This window comes from Antedon mediterranea, chromosome 3 (genome assembly GCF_964355755.1).
Source record: "Antedon mediterranea chromosome 3, ecAntMedi1.1, whole genome shotgun sequence".
Classification (NCBI taxonomy): domain Eukaryota; kingdom Metazoa; phylum Echinodermata; class Crinoidea; order Comatulida; family Antedonidae; genus Antedon; species Antedon mediterranea.
The window spans coordinates 14,768,910-14,786,536 of NC_092672.1; the positions used below are offsets into that span (position 1 = coordinate 14,768,910).

Consider the following 17,627-nt stretch of genomic DNA (forward strand, 5'->3'; position numbering starts at 1 on the left):
CAGTGGGTTAACTGATATTCAGAGTCCTTCTTTAAAAACATTAAAACAAACAATATTATGAAAACAATAACAATAACAAGTTACAACTTTTATATACAGAGGTCCAGGTACACACAGGGTTGTTCTTCCTTGGGGCTGTGCACATACAAAATACAATACCTACACAAATTATACATAATTTGAAAACAAAGTACAATGAATTTCTTGTTTTAACATAGTTTCTCTCTATTTTTATTTATTTATTTATTATTTATTTATTTCATAAAACCTCCAGAAGGAGAAGCACTCTTGTACAACATATAAAATCAATGTAAAATATAAACATATTTAAAATAGCAATAGTAATCTGTAAATTCTATTTAAATAATAATAATAAATTTCACCATGCAAACCTTCAAATAATAACTTTAGATTGCTTTAATAAAAGTTCTAGTTGGCTACAGTAGTAGTAGTAGTAGTAGTTTTTTCATGCATGTTTAAATGTTGTAATCTTACCTTAACCTTTAACTCTTTTAGTGTATTGGTGGATGATACTATAACTTCTTTCTCACCCCTAACCCTGCGGTGCCTTGTGCTTCTCCGTCCATTATATGCAATATCACATAATTTTCTTTTCCCAAATTCATTTGGTTGTTGCTGAAATTGGTAAAATTCATTTCCTTTAATTAGGTTGGCCACCATTGCATGTTTTAATTAATTTTAAGTTTTATGCAAATTAGTGATGTCTTCATAAACATATAAACTATTGACCCACGCCCAGAGAACACCCAAAGTGTGTGCCTGAGGTACTGAAAAAAAGTGCTAAAGACTACCTAAAGTATTAGAGTAGACCTAATGAAAGAAACAGTTATATATATTTAAACTAATTATATTTACTAGATGGTATGTTCACGTACCATCTATGTCATTTCCAGATATGGTTCTCAAATACACAGTAATTTCAGAACTATAATACATTGTCATTTACAGAAACGAATAAATCGACACAATGATTTAGGTAGTCAACTAAAATTAGCACTCTGGGAATTAGTCCTACTTCCGAAAGAGAAACTTGTAATAAAATGAGTCCAAATTTTTTATTTGTATGTAACATTAGGCTTGAGGGATGGGGAAGAGGATGGGTGCAAAGAGGAACAATTTTTAAATATATTCTTTATCCACTGAGTAACGAAATATTTTTTTTCATGTTTTATAGGCCTATAAATAATATACCACTAAATACATTAAAACATTTGCGATTTAATACTTTGTTAAAACTGTCATAGTCGATTGAAATAGTAAAGTTCATGTAATGATACACCACTACGACGTTTTTATTTGTTGTAATTATTAATTAATACAAATGTTGAGAAGCAACTGTCAGTAATAAAGTTTATTTGTACATTGTCTGTTTATTCTAACAGTAGGGCCTACTCACACTCACAGTAATAAGTTTATTTGTACATGTGTTTATATATCTAACAGTACACACACTCACAGTAAGAAATTTGCGATTGAAATGGCGACCAAAAATGGTTAATACGTATTTACAGTATTGTCAAAGTATTGCAATACTTTTCTTTCAAATTTTAAAATTTCTTAGATCAACCAATTATCTTTCTCATCTTATCTATCATCATACGCAGGGTTGCGTAATATAAATATCTTACAGCTGCTGAAATGTAAATATTAATTCATATAAAAATTGAGCATAAAAAATCAGATGTTGTGACATTAGGCTAGTCAATCCAGCTAAAAAAACAGCCTAAAGTGAAACAAATTGCAAACAGCGATTTTTTCTTTTTTAAATGGTCACATATGATGAGGAGATCAAAATTTGAGCATTACACCTCTGTCACTCATCCCGATGATATGCAAATTAGCTTAAATATGCAAATTAGGGTGAAATTACCATATCTCAAAAACTACCAGTTCGAGAGAGTTGATTTTTTCACTGATTTATTCAAAATGTATATATTTATATTTGCTCTAATGAAACATTTTACAAAAAAATGACCGGAAGTACAACATTTGACTATATAAAACCTGTATCCAAGTCATTTGAGGCCAAAACAAGGTCTGTAATACATTTTAGTTGCATTATATGCAAATATTGAGAAATAGGGTCGAGGGTCAAATGTCATACTTCTGATAATTAAATATTAAAATGTTTCATTAGAGCGAATATAAATATGTACATTCTGAATAAGGCCTTGAAAATATCAACTCTCTAGCATTAATTGTTTTCGAGATATGGGAAGACTATAATTTTTGTATTTCCGGTCATTTTTTCGTAAAATGTTTTATTAGAGTAAATATAAATATGTATATTCTGAACAACTTTTTGAAAAAATCAACTCTCTAGCCTTTGTGGTTTTCAATACATAGGAACCTGTAATTTCACCCCCTAATTTGCATATTTCATGTAACTTGTACTAAGAATTTGCATACTTTGGAGGTTAGTGATACAGGTGTTATTTTGAGATTTACTTAACAATTCTATGTTGACTATTTAGAAACTTGTATATGAGCCATTTGAGGGCAGAACAAAGTATCTCCAGACATTTTAATTTCATTATGCAATATTGAGAAATGGGGTCAAGGGTCAAATGTCATACCTCCGGTCATTTTCTTGTAAAATGTTTCATTGGAGCAAACAGAAATATGTACATTCTGAATACAGCTGTGAAAAAATCAACTCTCTAGCATTAGTAGTTTTCGAGATATAGGACAACTGTAAATTTCCCCCCTTATTTGCATATTTTATTTAACTTGTACTACTAATTTGCATACTTTTGAGGTGTGTGACAAAGGTGTGATTTTGGGTATTACAAAGTGGTCCTATCCTGACTATTAGGAACCTATATCAAGGTCCTTTGATGGAAAAATAAAGTCTCTACAGACATTTTAGTCACATTGTGTATGCAAACATTGAGAAATGGGGGTCGAGGGTCAAATGTTGTACTTCCGGTCATTTTTTCGTAAAAGGTTTCATTAGAGCAAATATAAATGTATACATTTTGAATAAATCAGTGAAAAAATCAACTCTCTCGGACTAGTAGTTTTTGAGATATGATAACCCTGTAATTTCACCCTAATTTGCATATTTAAGCTAATTTGCATATCATCGGGATGAGTGACAGAGGTTTGATGCTCAAATTTTGATCTCCTCATCACATGTGACCATTTAAAAAAGAAAAATCTAGCCTAAATGGCCAGTTGAAGTTATAAAGTAGTTATCAATATTTAGTTACAAATTTCAAGTAGCACAATACCATAACAAGAACATGGTATAATTGCACATTACATTTCTTAATTACTTTACCACTGACGCCACCTTCTGCTTTTCTTAGATTTACTTCCACATTTTTACACATTCAACATCTGCTTTCCCTATTGTAACAATTTTACCGGATATACTTCTTTAATATTATTTTCAATTTTACACCTATCGTTATTATCTTGACCACCAAAACGTAATGATGATGATGATTACTGCCTCTCTGCTGAAAAGTCTGCCGTCATTTTACGCTTGTTTTTAATTGTCCGGGATACTTGATGTTGATGTGTTCTAATTATAAAGGGTGAGTAGGTCGTTGCTGAGAGTTATTGGTAGGGTGGTTCTCGGTCTTCCTCAAAATGTTATATTGGTAGTGTTGCTTATTGCTGTGTTATGGGTCTTGTCTGAGAATGTGACCCAATTGTCTCCATCTTGCGTCGACTTTACAAACACATCCCAGTTCGTAGCTTTAAAACAACCTTTGAGAGTTTCAATGTTTTTCTGAGACTACACTCTGACTGACTTGATAGTAGGTTTATTTGATCCGATCTTTTGAATATACTTTGGTAACAGATGAACAACTTTGTGATCAGATGTTCCAATTTCAGGTTCGATAAAACATTTATAAGCCGCATGTAAGTTTCCATAGCATTTGTCCAAAATATTGTCCCCTATAGTGGGTTTATCAACATATTGGTGATAAAATGGAACAGTACTTTTAAGTTCACACTGATTAAAATCACCTGTAAGAATTTTGACTGCGTCTGGTGAATCATTTTCCATGTCCCGTATTAAATTTTGTAAATAATCAGCTGCATTTGTTACTATATACCTTAATCTAATTTGCATGAAAAGTATATGGGACAGTTTATGCACTATTATTAAAAATATCTTTCTAGTGGGTGCAAGATAACCACTTCACTGCACTATTTGAGTAACACAAAATTGAATGAGAATTTGAACTTTAAAAAACCAAAATTTTGACAAACCTGCGAAAAATCAGGATCAGAATTCTTTTCTTCACTCGGAATGAGCTTATCAAGGAAGGCTGCCTTGTCAACAACATCTGTAACTTTACGTAGATAGATCTTTTCTCCATTATAATGTTTTTTTTCCTCTGCTTCCTGTTTTTCTTTTTCAGCAATGCACTGAATGCAAAACTCTATATTTCAGAAATGAAAATATGTAGACAGCGCAATTAGTCAAGTTTGCTCATCTGACTGTTTAGCACCTATCAACGTACTTCCTGAGTACGCATACAACAAATATGAAACTTATTGAAATATAAAGGCTGATAATTGTTACTAAAGTATTACAAAGTAACAACAAGTTTGGTTGATAGATTTTGTAAGCTATATTTTAGGTTGCTTGGTAAACCATTTGTGGATTGCACTAGGCATATTGCTTAAATTGGAAATGAAAGGGTTCCTAGCAATATCATTGTGTTTGTCCAACATGTAGATCAATCAGTTTTAAGCTTGCCATAGTCATACTAAATGTTTCTGACGATCGGAAATCGAACGTACATCATTAAAGCAAAAAAGAAACAAAATCATGCATGACATTCAAAAAAGAGTAATTGAAACATGCAACAAAGAACTTGATCAGTAAAGTTTGGATATCGACAAAGCGATAGGGGGAGCCCAAATGTTTAAAGCAGTGAAAGATCTTAATAGAAAACCATTCAAAAGTGTTTGATGCTAACAAAAAGTTTATTGCCTCACCAAATGGAATAGCGAAAGTAATTGGCAATCACTTCGAAAATAAATTTTACGACGGAAGCAAACGAAATATAGATTCATTTCAGGGAAATCCTAGGCCATTAAATAAAGTAATCAGTGAAGAGGAAGTAACCAAGAGTCTTAAACGCCTAAACAACAGTCGAGCAACAGGTGAGGATGGTATCCCAGGAGAAATAAAAAATACAGTTCCACTGTTCTAGCTCCAATGATTCCACACATTTTAAATCAAATATTTACAAAACATGAATTCGTGGATATTAATAAAGGAACACTCATAGCACTACCAAAACCGGGTAAGGAAAAGGGTCCAACTAAGAATTTACGAGCTGTTATTCTACTTAACACCATACGCAAGTGCCTATTGCTTATAACACTGGATAGAATTACATCGAAAGTAGACGCATTCTTACCACAAAGCCAAAGTGGGTTTCGCAAAGGCAGAAGCACAAGTGATATTGTTTTTACACATCGATGGCTTATGGCTAAAGCACAAAAAGAAAAAATAAATATTTACATAACCGGTATAGATATGTCAAGCGTGTTTGACACCGTGGATAGAAACAAACTCCTCGACATACTCAAACATATTATAGACGAAGATGAACTTAGGATCGTTAGATTTCTGCTGAGTGAAACCAGACTAAATCTAAAAATAAAAGGGGCAAAAGAACAGCCAATATTCCAAACCAACAACGGCACCCCTCAAGGAGATAGCTTAAGCCCGGTCTTATTTACTGTTTACCTTGAGTCTGCGCTACGAGGAATCAGAACAATTATCCAAACAGAAATACCTCAAGAGATATTATATGCTGATGATGTAGATTTTTTTAGTCTAAACAGCAAGCATAATGTAAACGAATTAGAACGCCATCTATCAATTTTCAACATAAATGTAAATAAAGAAAAAACAGAACACACTATCGTAAGACGAGAAAAAGAGGACATACAAGAACAATGGAGAAACACGAAAAAAGTAGGATCGCTCCTTGAGGACAGACAAGACATAATTAGAAGAAAACAACTAGCGCATGTAGCAATGACCAAACTAAACTCGATGTGGCTTCGAAAAGATAAAATCAAATTAAAAATATGTATCAAGCTGTACAACTCACTAGTTAAAAGTATATTACTCTACAACTCTGAAACATGGGGACTCACAAAAGAAGAAGCACATAAACTCGACACATTTCACAGACAGCAACTTCGCAAAATCATAGGTATCAGGTTCCCAGACAGGATATCGAACATAAATTTATACAGGACAGGAACAAAACCGATTTCATTAGAAATAGTCGACGCAAGATGGAGACTATTAGGTCACATACTTAGACAAGACCTATGTACACCAGCCAACACAGCAATAACCTATTATTTCAGCAACACTACCAATATAAAATTTTGAGGAAGGCCGAGAACCACCCTACCAATAACTCTCACCAACGACCTACTCACCCTTTATAAGTATAACACAGACATTAAGTATCCCGGACAATTGAAAACCAAGAAAGACATGAAACAACTTAAAGAACTAGCCAATGAAAGATCAGACTGGAAGAAACTGGTAAAAGAGATTTACGGAGCAGCCCAAGCGGAAATGTAGGCAGACTTTTCAGCGGAAAGGCAGTAATAATAATAATAATAATAATAATAATAATAATAATATATCAACCATAATTTTTTTTAAACGGATTTTAATTTAGTTTTTCAAGGCCACCTTTCACGAAATTCATAGCCACATGCCTATCTTGCTGGGTACACAGAATTATTTGTTGATCACTGTTTTTCGCTATTATTATGTTATTGAAACATTAATTTTATTTTGTTGTAATTAACTATTGGTTGAAATGACAAGCGTAATTGATGGAAATTCGTCCACATTAAACATCGGAAGTTTGAGTGAAAATGGCATGGCCTAGCTGGATATGATGTGTAGCCGCCCGGCCAGAGATGGGCTGAGAGCATATGCATGCTCCTCGATGACATGTATTGTCAGTTTGGTAGGCATAATGTGTTACTGAATATAAGTACGTTTATTAATATTGTTTGCTGTAGTGTCCGTTTCTGCCATTATTTATATTTAAAATCATTTTTAAAATATTATTTTATTATTCCATGCATGGGCTAAGGCAACACCGTTTCATAAATATTAGGATTCTCAGTACAGTGAATAGAGGTGGATTCCCTCTAATAAAGGGTCTAACACTAACAGGCCAGGCCTAGTTAGGGGTGTTTGATTTGTATAATAATAATAATAATAAATGAATTTGTAATGCACCAATTCCAGCAAAAGTGAAAGAAAAAGATGAGTTTTCAAGGCAGATTTAAAGGCGAAGGCAGAAGAAAATGACCTAATAGATGTTTTTTAACCTCCATGGCGTATAAAAATTGTATTGATTTTATGCCATACATTATTAATACAGCATAAATAAACAATTTGTTTTTATTCGTACTCACCTACAGGTCTATAATTACAGTGCTACTATGATAATTGATGGACGGGATAAGCAAATGCATTTATTGATTGGAATGGAACCGCAAATTATATTATTAAGGTAACTTAAGAGATACTGAGCATTGCCATTAAATACATTATACTGAGCATTGCCATTAAATACATTATACTGAGCATTGCCATTAAATACATTATACTGAGCATTGCCATTAAATACATTATACTGAGCATTGCCATTAAATACATTATACTAAGCATTGCCATTAAATACATTATACTAAATTAGTTTTTTGTTTTTAAAAGCAAATAAACATTTGATATGGAATATAGAACATTGTTCATTTTCTTTTTTTCAGGTGAATAAAAAGATGCCAAGCATACTTTATATAGATGCTACTTAGATCATGCTTGATCGATAGTGAAACAAATTCAGTATTTTAACTAAAGACACCAAGTATGAATGAGCACAGACAATTAAAATTACGGAACTAAATACTTATGAAGAATAGTGAAATATGCATAATAGAATGCTTTAGCCCTGAATGCTATGGTTACAGTCATACTGTAACTATGGCTATGATGCTGTATAGTGTTTGTTTTTAACCATCCATATAGTGAGTCTGGGTATATAGACAAATAAACAACTACTACTATACTTCTTTTTTTTATACACTATTTATGGACATTTACACAAAATAATCCATCACCTGAATATGATGAAGCTGGCTGTTGTTGATAGAATTAAAATGCATCACTCAGGCCTTACTTTCGAAATATTTGTTTTTCATTTTAAATGCATTTTTAAATGCATTAAATCAGACTGACATTGACAACAAACCAAACAAATTTGATAAATTGATTAAAAATCAAAAGTCATTTTGTATTGACACTTGGTGAAAATTTAAATGATATCAAGAGTCAACTTTCTGTGGATTTAAAATGGTAAATACGGTATGTTTCAGTTATGCGTGTACATGCGCAAAATTAAATTCTACATGAATCATGGCATTTTGCGCATGTCACAAATTCCCATTATATCTGATAATCAATGGATAAATGTATAATTTATTAATGTATGTTTTGTTTAACACTTTCACCGCCAAAGACGGAAATCTCCGTCTTTTGATGCCCAGCGCCAGACCGGCAAAGACGGAAATTTCCTTCTTTGGCTTTTTATTGCACAATTTGTTAGATCAGGTATATATGGACCGCATGTAGAAATTTCAACATCCAAATCGATCAGGACCGCAAATATTTTGATACTTTATTAACCCCTAGTGCCATTGACCCAGCTGGCCTACATCGCGTCCTATCCTTATCCATCCGTAAACAACATAATGTGCTTACTGCGGACGAAGCAATTGCAGAAATATTTGCGGACTCTGACTCTGAAAATGAGTATTTATTATCCCCAGATGATGAAGGTATATTTGTACCTAAATCTGGTTTATAAAATGTATTAAATAATTGGAGATAATTTAGCTAGCCTGGCCTAGGCTAGTTTGTAGAATAGGTTGAGAATTGTGACACTAGTGACACTACAGACGGTGCAGCCAGGCTAAAAACCTCATTATCTCTGCTTTGTTCTCCGATTGAGCCTAAAGTGCTAAAAGTGAGCCAAGTGCTTTTTACAATTATGTGGTATTACAGTTTTATTTCAATAAAGTGTTTGGTACCATTGGAAAGTTTATTTCTATCTCATTATTTGAGTGTATATTGCATGTTATTCTGATTACAAACACATTTGCTATGAGCTTTGAAAAACAGGTAAATTTATCTAAAATGGCTGGCGGTGAGGGGTACTTCCTTTATTGAATGCCTGGCGGTGAAAGTGTTAAAGGAATCAAATAAAATCTATAAAAAAAGGTATTTGTGTATAACTAAGATATTTGTCAAAAAACAAATGTAGTAAAACATACCTGGATTTGACTGAATACTGTCAATTTTTGTAACTTCATTTTTTGATTTGTTTAATTTAATCATTTTGTTGACAGGGTAGCTCCTTGAAAGTATGTCAAATTCCCATGGCCATAGTAAGCACAAACTGACAACAAGACATCAATGAGAAATATTAATATATACAAGGCTATCTCTATTAATACTATAATATTTTTTGAAATTCAGAACACAAGAAAAATGTTTAAACTTAACTTAAAGTAAACTTTAAGTATAAATTCTATTGTATGTAAAATTAAATTGTCAATTGTCATATTCAATTGTCAATTGTCATATTCAATTGGGTCTCTCTAGTGCGCAACAGAAACCTGTAAAGTATTTAAAATAATCTGTTATCTAAATCTGCAATAACAACACTTTTTTTTTTTTTTTGTTAAAACACCTAACAAAATAATCACCAATCAATACACGATCTAGTTTCATCACAAGTTTAATTCAGCATGTACTTACATTTCTTCCAAATTTCCATCTTCAATGTCCGGCTTAACTAGTAGAAGGTCATGAGGGCAGAGAAAGATAGTGTTGTCAATCATTGATGGTCTATCATAACGTAGTGGCTGCTTTACAAAGTTACGCCACTCTTCAACAAATAATTTGCTTATCAACATTACCTCTCGTTGTTCCTAATGACAAAAATAAAATTTTAATCAGTAAAATACATACAATTAAAGCTCAACTAAAATCAACAACAGACATTTGTAATGTTTAATGAGTTTTCAAATCAATTTTAGTGCCAAAATAGAAGATTTGTTCAAGATAGTATAGATGGCAAATGTTTAATCATCCCTGGCTGCCATCCTTTATAACTTCAACATTTCATACTAAACATAGCTATGCATGGTGTCATTAGAACAAAAAATTCAATCCTTTACATCATATAAAAATATATATAAAAGTCACATGACCAATAAAGGTCATCTAATTCCATCAAATACTCATGGGATAGCATAAAACAAAATTTCTGAACACAGTTTTATTTATTTTCTTTGTACTTCAAAATAATTTTATAATTCTTAATTTGGATACAGTAGCTTTGCACAGGTACTCTCTAGTGATCGGTCATAGAAGGTTCTCAAATACTTAAATGAATGATTACTGTAAATAACTAACTGTAAACAATTATATTTGTTTAAATCCATACAGGATCATGATATACATGTTGTACTTGTTGGCCACATGAAGCGAATACATTTATGTAGGTTAATTTAACTGTCACCCACAGGAAATATCTTGTCAGTGTAATTAGTTAAAATGTAGCCTTAGGTCACATGATCGGCACGCTCCCATCAGAGAGGAAGCCCCCGACTAATCACTTCGTGGTCGCACTAATGCACTAGATCACCAGAGGGAAACCCCTGTAATTACTCCGCCGCCGTTGTCGCACTACAACGCACCATCTAAAGAAGGGGAAAACCCGCCGGAGTCAATCCGACTTTTACGATATCGGTCGCATTCGAAATCGGTCGACTTTGCGATGGGGCAACTTTGCGATGGAGCGACTTTGTGATGGGGCGACATTGCGACTGGATCCCTTTGAAAACACCATGGTAAATGATTTTAATCTTTTAGTTTTAAATACAGTAATGGTAAACAAAATTCATTACTGTGTCTAAGATTGTAAGATTGAACACGTTGTTTCGGGAAAAAATGATTTATGATTTTCATTCTTTAATTTCTGGAAATGTTGCTTGCACAGCCAGGTTTGTCAGTCTTCAAGAGATTTGAGGCCCAGAAAAGCAAGGGATCTCTCGTAACTGAGGAATTGGCATATTATCTTCAAAGCTCAACGTTGAACAGACTCAATCATTCTGATCTGATCTTTGACAATACATCCACACAGAGTCACGTATTTGACAAAAAAATGGACAAAAAATACTAGTATCAAAATGGAGCAAATAAATTAGTATTTGCATTTTTAAACATATGGTCAATGAAATTTTTTATTCAAATAATGTTACCTTCATACTGATAATGATTAACAACAATCTGCAGCCTACAAAATTATGTAAGCCAGTTATATAACACTATCTTAATGCTGTGAGTCTGAACATGTAAAGAACAAAATTGAATACACATTTTTCATGTATCCTTTACATAAATATTCTACCTGTTTTTTCCACTGTGGGCGGTGTTTATCTAGGTAGAGCTGCAAAAGGACTGTTTTCTCTTCTGCTGCTATTATCTTGTTCCTGTTACTAACTTGCTCATCTTCTTGCTTAATTTCCTGTTACAGAAAAAACAAAACAAAATCTGTAGCAAGAAATGTTATTAAAGTATGTTTTATAGAAATAAGAGAGAACATGTGATAACCACTGCCGATTTTGTAATCTATAAAACATAATAATAATATAATATATCATGTTCATTTATAATAAAAAATGTATTTGTCAGTGAGCAATCACTTTGTAAGTTGCTTCATCTACTCAAAAACAGAAAAACTTTCAATACAAAATTAATTTATTGTAATATTCAATTGTGTTTAATATGGCGTGCAGTGTTAGGCAAGGTTGCCCATTATCTGCATAACTACTTATTTTGGCCATAAAATAAATAATCTTGAATGTAAAGTAATTACATTACCAAATAACAATAATGGTAATGATAATGTTGTAAAGATTGCTCAATTTGCAGACGATATCACTCTTTTGTTTTTGATCTTTACTTTTAAGATCGGATGTCGACAAAAAAACCTTACACAAGCTGCTAAAATTTATAATTAATTGCACAATTTTGGGGAGCTTTCGTTTTTTTGCAGGGGGTTCGCTGACAAAAGGAGGGTTCTAAAAAACACCCCTGACTATGAATCTGATATACAAAGTTTATAAAATGCTCTGTTTACACGTTTTTAAAACATGCAAGATAAAAAATGACAGGAAGAAAGGACACTATGAATATATCATACAATTACAATGAATTATCTGCCATGTGCGTATAATTAATAATATAGGAAAAACAGATGATCCTTGACAATCACAAGCAGTTATCCGCAAAAGTGAGGATAACTAAATAATAAAGTACCTTGCATTTGAGACATATTTGTTGTTCATAGTCATACTCTGGTGCATCTGGAAAATATTTTTTCAAAAGATTCCATGCTACAGTTGGAATCATCCTTCTTTGACTTGAATCTGTGCTAAGATTACCTGAAAAGAAAATCATTTGTTTACTTTGACACACAAACAAATAGATCCATGTACCCCATATTTTTAAGACTTCTAAATGTTGTAGAAATAGCTAAAAATGAGAAATAATAAGTTTCCTGCCTCCAAATAATTAATCAAGATCTTTCTTAGCATTGATAAAACATACATATACAATGGCTATTTTTTAAAGGACAGACCAAGGCAATCTTACAACAGGACCCTGAGCTTGACTTGCCAATCGTATCGTAAAAGACTTTGATCTCCAGCTTGTGTTATATCACTCAGGCTCATGTAGTATTTTATTGGAAAACTTCTTTGAAATTATAATTTTGAGCTGATTTACATTTATTAATGAATTTGATTTTTAAATGGGGTTTTTTCTTTTATAAGCATCTGCTTTAAGAATTTGGGTTCATGTGTATTCACTGGCATAAAACAGACTAGCTTTTGCCTTTTCTAATCAAATCTTCTGTCTAAAAATCTTGATTGCAATTCCAGGCATCTTGTGTGAACAGTTTGGCATCTGGCTGTTTGTCTCTCTAATCAATCAACTACAAGAAGGGTTTCAAGTTCATCAATTCGATAAACTGAAAGTTTTGGCTAGATTTGGAACTATTCTATTCTTCTATATAAAGAAAATTGGTGTAAATATTTTACCATGTGCACAAACAAGCTCACAATTGAATTTGTTTTGTTTCTTCTCTTTTTCATCAGCTTTGTTTTCCTTACCGTCTCCAACAATTTGATTTATGTTAGAAATCTCTAAAAAACAATTGCAATATTTGTATAAAAGATAAAAACAATTCATAACATGGCACAGAATTTATAATAATACAAGATATATAAGCATGTTGTTGTTGATGATGATGATGATGATGATGATGATGATGATGATTTCAACAGTAGAATACTAAACATTAGAACTCTCATTCAAAACCAGATGCCTAAAAAATGTGCAAGAACTTGAAAACTATCTTCTATTTCCCATAGCAACATTTCTTATTTTCAATAGATTTCGATAAACACCCTTAGTAGTTTTAGCTAGACTGCCTACTTTTTCATAGATTTGTGATAGATTTGTAGTACTTTTAGGTTTTTTTCTCATTCAACTATAAAATTTACTATTAGTATATCTATCAATCATCTATTAAATAACTATATTTAGAGCGATATATACTAATTTATTTTGATTAATTAGTGGGAACAATTATACAAGAAGTGGAATTGTGGATAAAAACAGAATTAGCCTAAATCAGTTTCATTGCCTGGCAATTTTGCATATCGCTATTCTGCCTTAACACTATTAGGCCTAGGAAGTTACAGTCATTGACATAATACTATACTGTACTATAAAACAAATAATAAATGTTTTGTATTCGTGCAATGGTACAAATGATTTCGTTCGGTAAAATGAATTTCATCTTCCACCTCATGAAATTAGTTGTATCATCACACTCAACTCATTATTTGTATAATATCTGCTATAAAAAAAATGGTATGGGTGTCAACCAACCTTTCCCATTTTTTACTGAATGGCTGAAATGTTCCTCAGTACTCTCTGAATTATTCCTAAACATGGCAAGTTTCTTCCAAGTTCTTAATGATTCTTTTCCAATCCAATAACCTTCAAAGCTTTAAACAAATTTATAGCATTTTTGTTTGCAGTATGTTAAGAGAATTACTGTTCATTAAATTATGTGGTAATTGCTATGTCATCCATTCATAGAAGCGCTGATGAAGAAAGCCTATGTGGTTGTGACTATAGAATGGTCCTGAGACAGTGACAATACCTCTGCTTTAGTTGATAGAATTTGTTAGAAATAGAGTATACAATGTTTGATTAATAGTGAAATAGTTGGATGTAATGATCTTGTATTATGATAGATTGTCATTCGATGAATTAGATTTGCTAAATTTATTTTATATATCATTTGATTATTTATACCATGGAGTTATTTCTCCATGTTTATACTTTATCAATAAAAATAAGAGTATATAAATATATGGAAGAAAGGCAAAGAGATATGGAACGTCTATTCCTGAATATACAATATTAAGTATCGTAAGTTTAAATTTATAAATTTTAGGCGATATTGTCTTCAGCCTGCCACGTTTCGATATTCAATATTGAACTGGACCTGATATGGTTCCACAATATTCTTATATGAAAATGGTAGAGTGCATAAATTAATTTAAAATTTACCTTTGAACTGAATCAGTTGATGTGTTATCGTTTATGATTTGGTTTAGTTTAAAAGTATGTTCGAAAAGTGTGTATGCGAATAGAGTATGGATGTGTAAACAAGGTGTGTAGTAATGATGTTTATATCGTACTGTATAATAGATAGAAAGAAAACATATTTAGGTATGATAGTAGAATATGAAAATGAAGTACTGTACATTTACCCATTGATAAATACATACAAAATGAAGTTTAAAGTGTACTACTGTTAATGAAATACCTACTGATCAATCTTAGTTTTTGTTACATCGTAAATTATCTTGCTGTCTTCTTTAAGTCTAGCTTCTAAACACATCTTACTACAAGTCCTCTTTACACAGGGAAGACACATATGTTGTTCGGTCAATCTAGGTCCTCCTCCATATTTAGAGTATATCAGATCGGCCTAAATTTGTGAAAGAACATACTACATAAAATTGTCCTATCCAGTAAAAAAAATGGTTAGGACATCTGCATATCAAGTAGAAGGTTCCAAGTTCAAGGTTTAGGTGGCATTTTCTCATTCTCACAGATTTCCTCATCTTTTTCTAAATAACTGAATTAATTTTCACTACATCACTGTGCAATTAACAATATTTCTATGCCTGAAATATGTGCACTCTTTGTGTTCATAAACAGTGTACCATGTCCTGTATAGCTGGCTCATGCTATATATTGTGCCAGTACATATCTTTAAACCTGAGCTACACTGACGAAATATAATAAGATCGAAACCGTACTGTTTATATACAGTATACATATTGGAGATATATAAACATCACAGGCACAGAACAAATTCTAAACTGCTCGGTGATATAGTAAAAACTAATTAATTAATTTGAAACAATGAGGAAATGTGTGAGAGTGAGAAAAAGTAACCCCAACCTAGATTTTAACTTGGAGCCTTCTGCTTGCTATAAAATATAAGGCTGTGGGTATCAGTGGCTGGATCTTATTTGAGATACAATTAAAACTAGTTTGTTTAATTTGTCACTATGTCGAATTATAGGTTATATGCATTGATTTAAATAAAGATAATTGATTTTGTCATGATATTTAATTATTTTTAATATTGTATATGAAAGATAGGATCTTGGTAGCGCAAATACAATAGCCGGTATCACTGCACATCGAGTCACTTGAATAAAAATAACCAATCAATTGATATAATAAAATGATAATAATCTTCTGGATAGGTGGCCATACTGTACTGTGTACTGTACAGTACAGTACTGTACTGTACTGTACTGTACAGTACTCTACTGGCATCCAAGCTGTAATAAACCATTTCATACAAAAGAAAGTGGATAGCTTTAAAAATAAAACCTTACAGCCTTTGTACTGATTCGCTTTGCAATATTCATCTTTTTTGGATCCAGGTTGCCATGATGGCACATCATCACAGAATTATCTGGGATGGTGTTGAAAGTACCTTGATCTGCAAGCCATGCTTTAATCCAATCTCCATTAAACCACTCATACTTGTCATCTGTGAAAAAAACCACATTGAAGTAAAATATGTCCTTTAATCCATTTAACTATCCTCTTGTTGCTTTGTTTAAGTTGAATATACCAACTCGTACTCGTAGCAAGTGTTTGCTTCACGTTCCTTGTGGTCGTGTTGAATGCACAAAACGAGGTATTTTTCAGCGGTTACTAACACATTTAATAGGTTGCTTGTTACTTGTTTGGATATTGATTTATTGTATGATAGTTTAAATGTATTTAAAGGTAAAATTGTTAAATCTCTTTAATGTTCCGATCTTTGTTTATGTTATTGTCAAATGTATTATTATAGTTTATTATGTTTAGATTCAACATGTTAGTGGCAGTTTCATCGCTGTTGGTTGTCAACTGAATAAAATAAATAAAAAATAATAAAATAATATTTACTGGCTATTGCTACATTGTTCATGCGAATCTTGCCTAGCTGGTAAACAATGGTAATGTATGAACATCGTATGCTAGCTATACTAGCCTGGCATTATCTCGTTGCTTAATTAATTGTCTTTCTTTTTTTTGGCAGAATTCGTTAATGCAAATTCGGTAGGGCGCTGCATATGTTGGGATGTAGATAATTTGTTGTGATGGTCACTCAAATCTAACCCTGGTAGGGTTTTCATGGTAAAAAATGTTATCAACTAAATACTAACATCATGCTATTTGGATATTTATTTATAAAAAGACTGCCAAATATACAGTTCGCGTTAACTACAACTTATAATATACACATTTTTTTTTTGCAAATGAAATAAAAATTGTAAATCACCCTAAGCTGGATTTTAACCAGTTGGTTGGAAGCTAGATGTATAAGAGACAAAAATACAAATGAAACACTCATTTTTTAGGGGAAATTTTTATGTAAGGAAATGATTATGATTTGAAGTACTGTAGTTTCCTTATTTATATTAGTGTGCACTTACCAGTGATTGGAAATAATTCTATAATATGTTTGATTTCATTCTGTCTTGCTTTACCTGTTTCAACACTTGCATTCTACAAAGATAGAAATTGATTCTTTGAAATAACATTTGACAGAAAACCGATTCATGAATGAATGTGTCATAATTGTTTAATATAACAATTTGAAGCACATATTAGGCCTAAATACTTACCCTAATTTGGTTCATTTCTAGTATCCAATTATCAAACTTTTCATTGTCTTTCAAAACCATATCTTGCAAATGCTCAGGTATTTCAGGTTCCAATGAAACATTTCTATCAGGTTCAATACCAGGGCCTGAGAAAATAAAATCACCATCTATAACATCAACTGTAACATATCTCTAGGAAAAATTAACAAATACCAATACTCTGGGCCACATACTGTGAAATTTCTATATATATCTTGAAA

General features: G+C 32.0%; 1 protein-coding gene across 2 annotated transcripts in view; it reads right to left on the reverse strand.

The window, feature by feature from the left end:
- LOC140044952 (ubiquitin carboxyl-terminal hydrolase 48-like) overlaps positions 1–17,627 on the reverse strand; it is a 60,433-nt gene that overhangs the window by 2,707 nt on the left and 40,099 nt on the right. For both annotated transcript variants that reach the window (XM_072089671.1, XM_072089669.1), the window contains 12 exons: positions 17,389–17,513; positions 17,197–17,269; positions 16,105–16,262; positions 15,019–15,179; positions 14,066–14,184; positions 13,210–13,314; positions 12,428–12,552; positions 11,517–11,633; positions 9,860–10,032; positions 9,373–9,497; positions 4,249–4,421; positions 496–636 (listed from right to left, as the gene is read on the reverse strand). In XM_072089671.1, the coding sequence (XP_071945772.1) occupies positions 496–636; positions 4,249–4,421; positions 9,373–9,497; positions 9,860–10,032; positions 11,517–11,633; positions 12,428–12,552; positions 13,210–13,314; positions 14,066–14,184; positions 15,019–15,179; positions 16,105–16,262; positions 17,197–17,269; positions 17,389–17,513 (1,595 nt within the window). The remainder of the gene's footprint in view (positions 1–495; positions 637–4,248; positions 4,422–9,372; positions 9,498–9,859; positions 10,033–11,516; positions 11,634–12,427; positions 12,553–13,209; positions 13,315–14,065; positions 14,185–15,018; positions 15,180–16,104; positions 16,263–17,196; positions 17,270–17,388; positions 17,514–17,627) is intronic.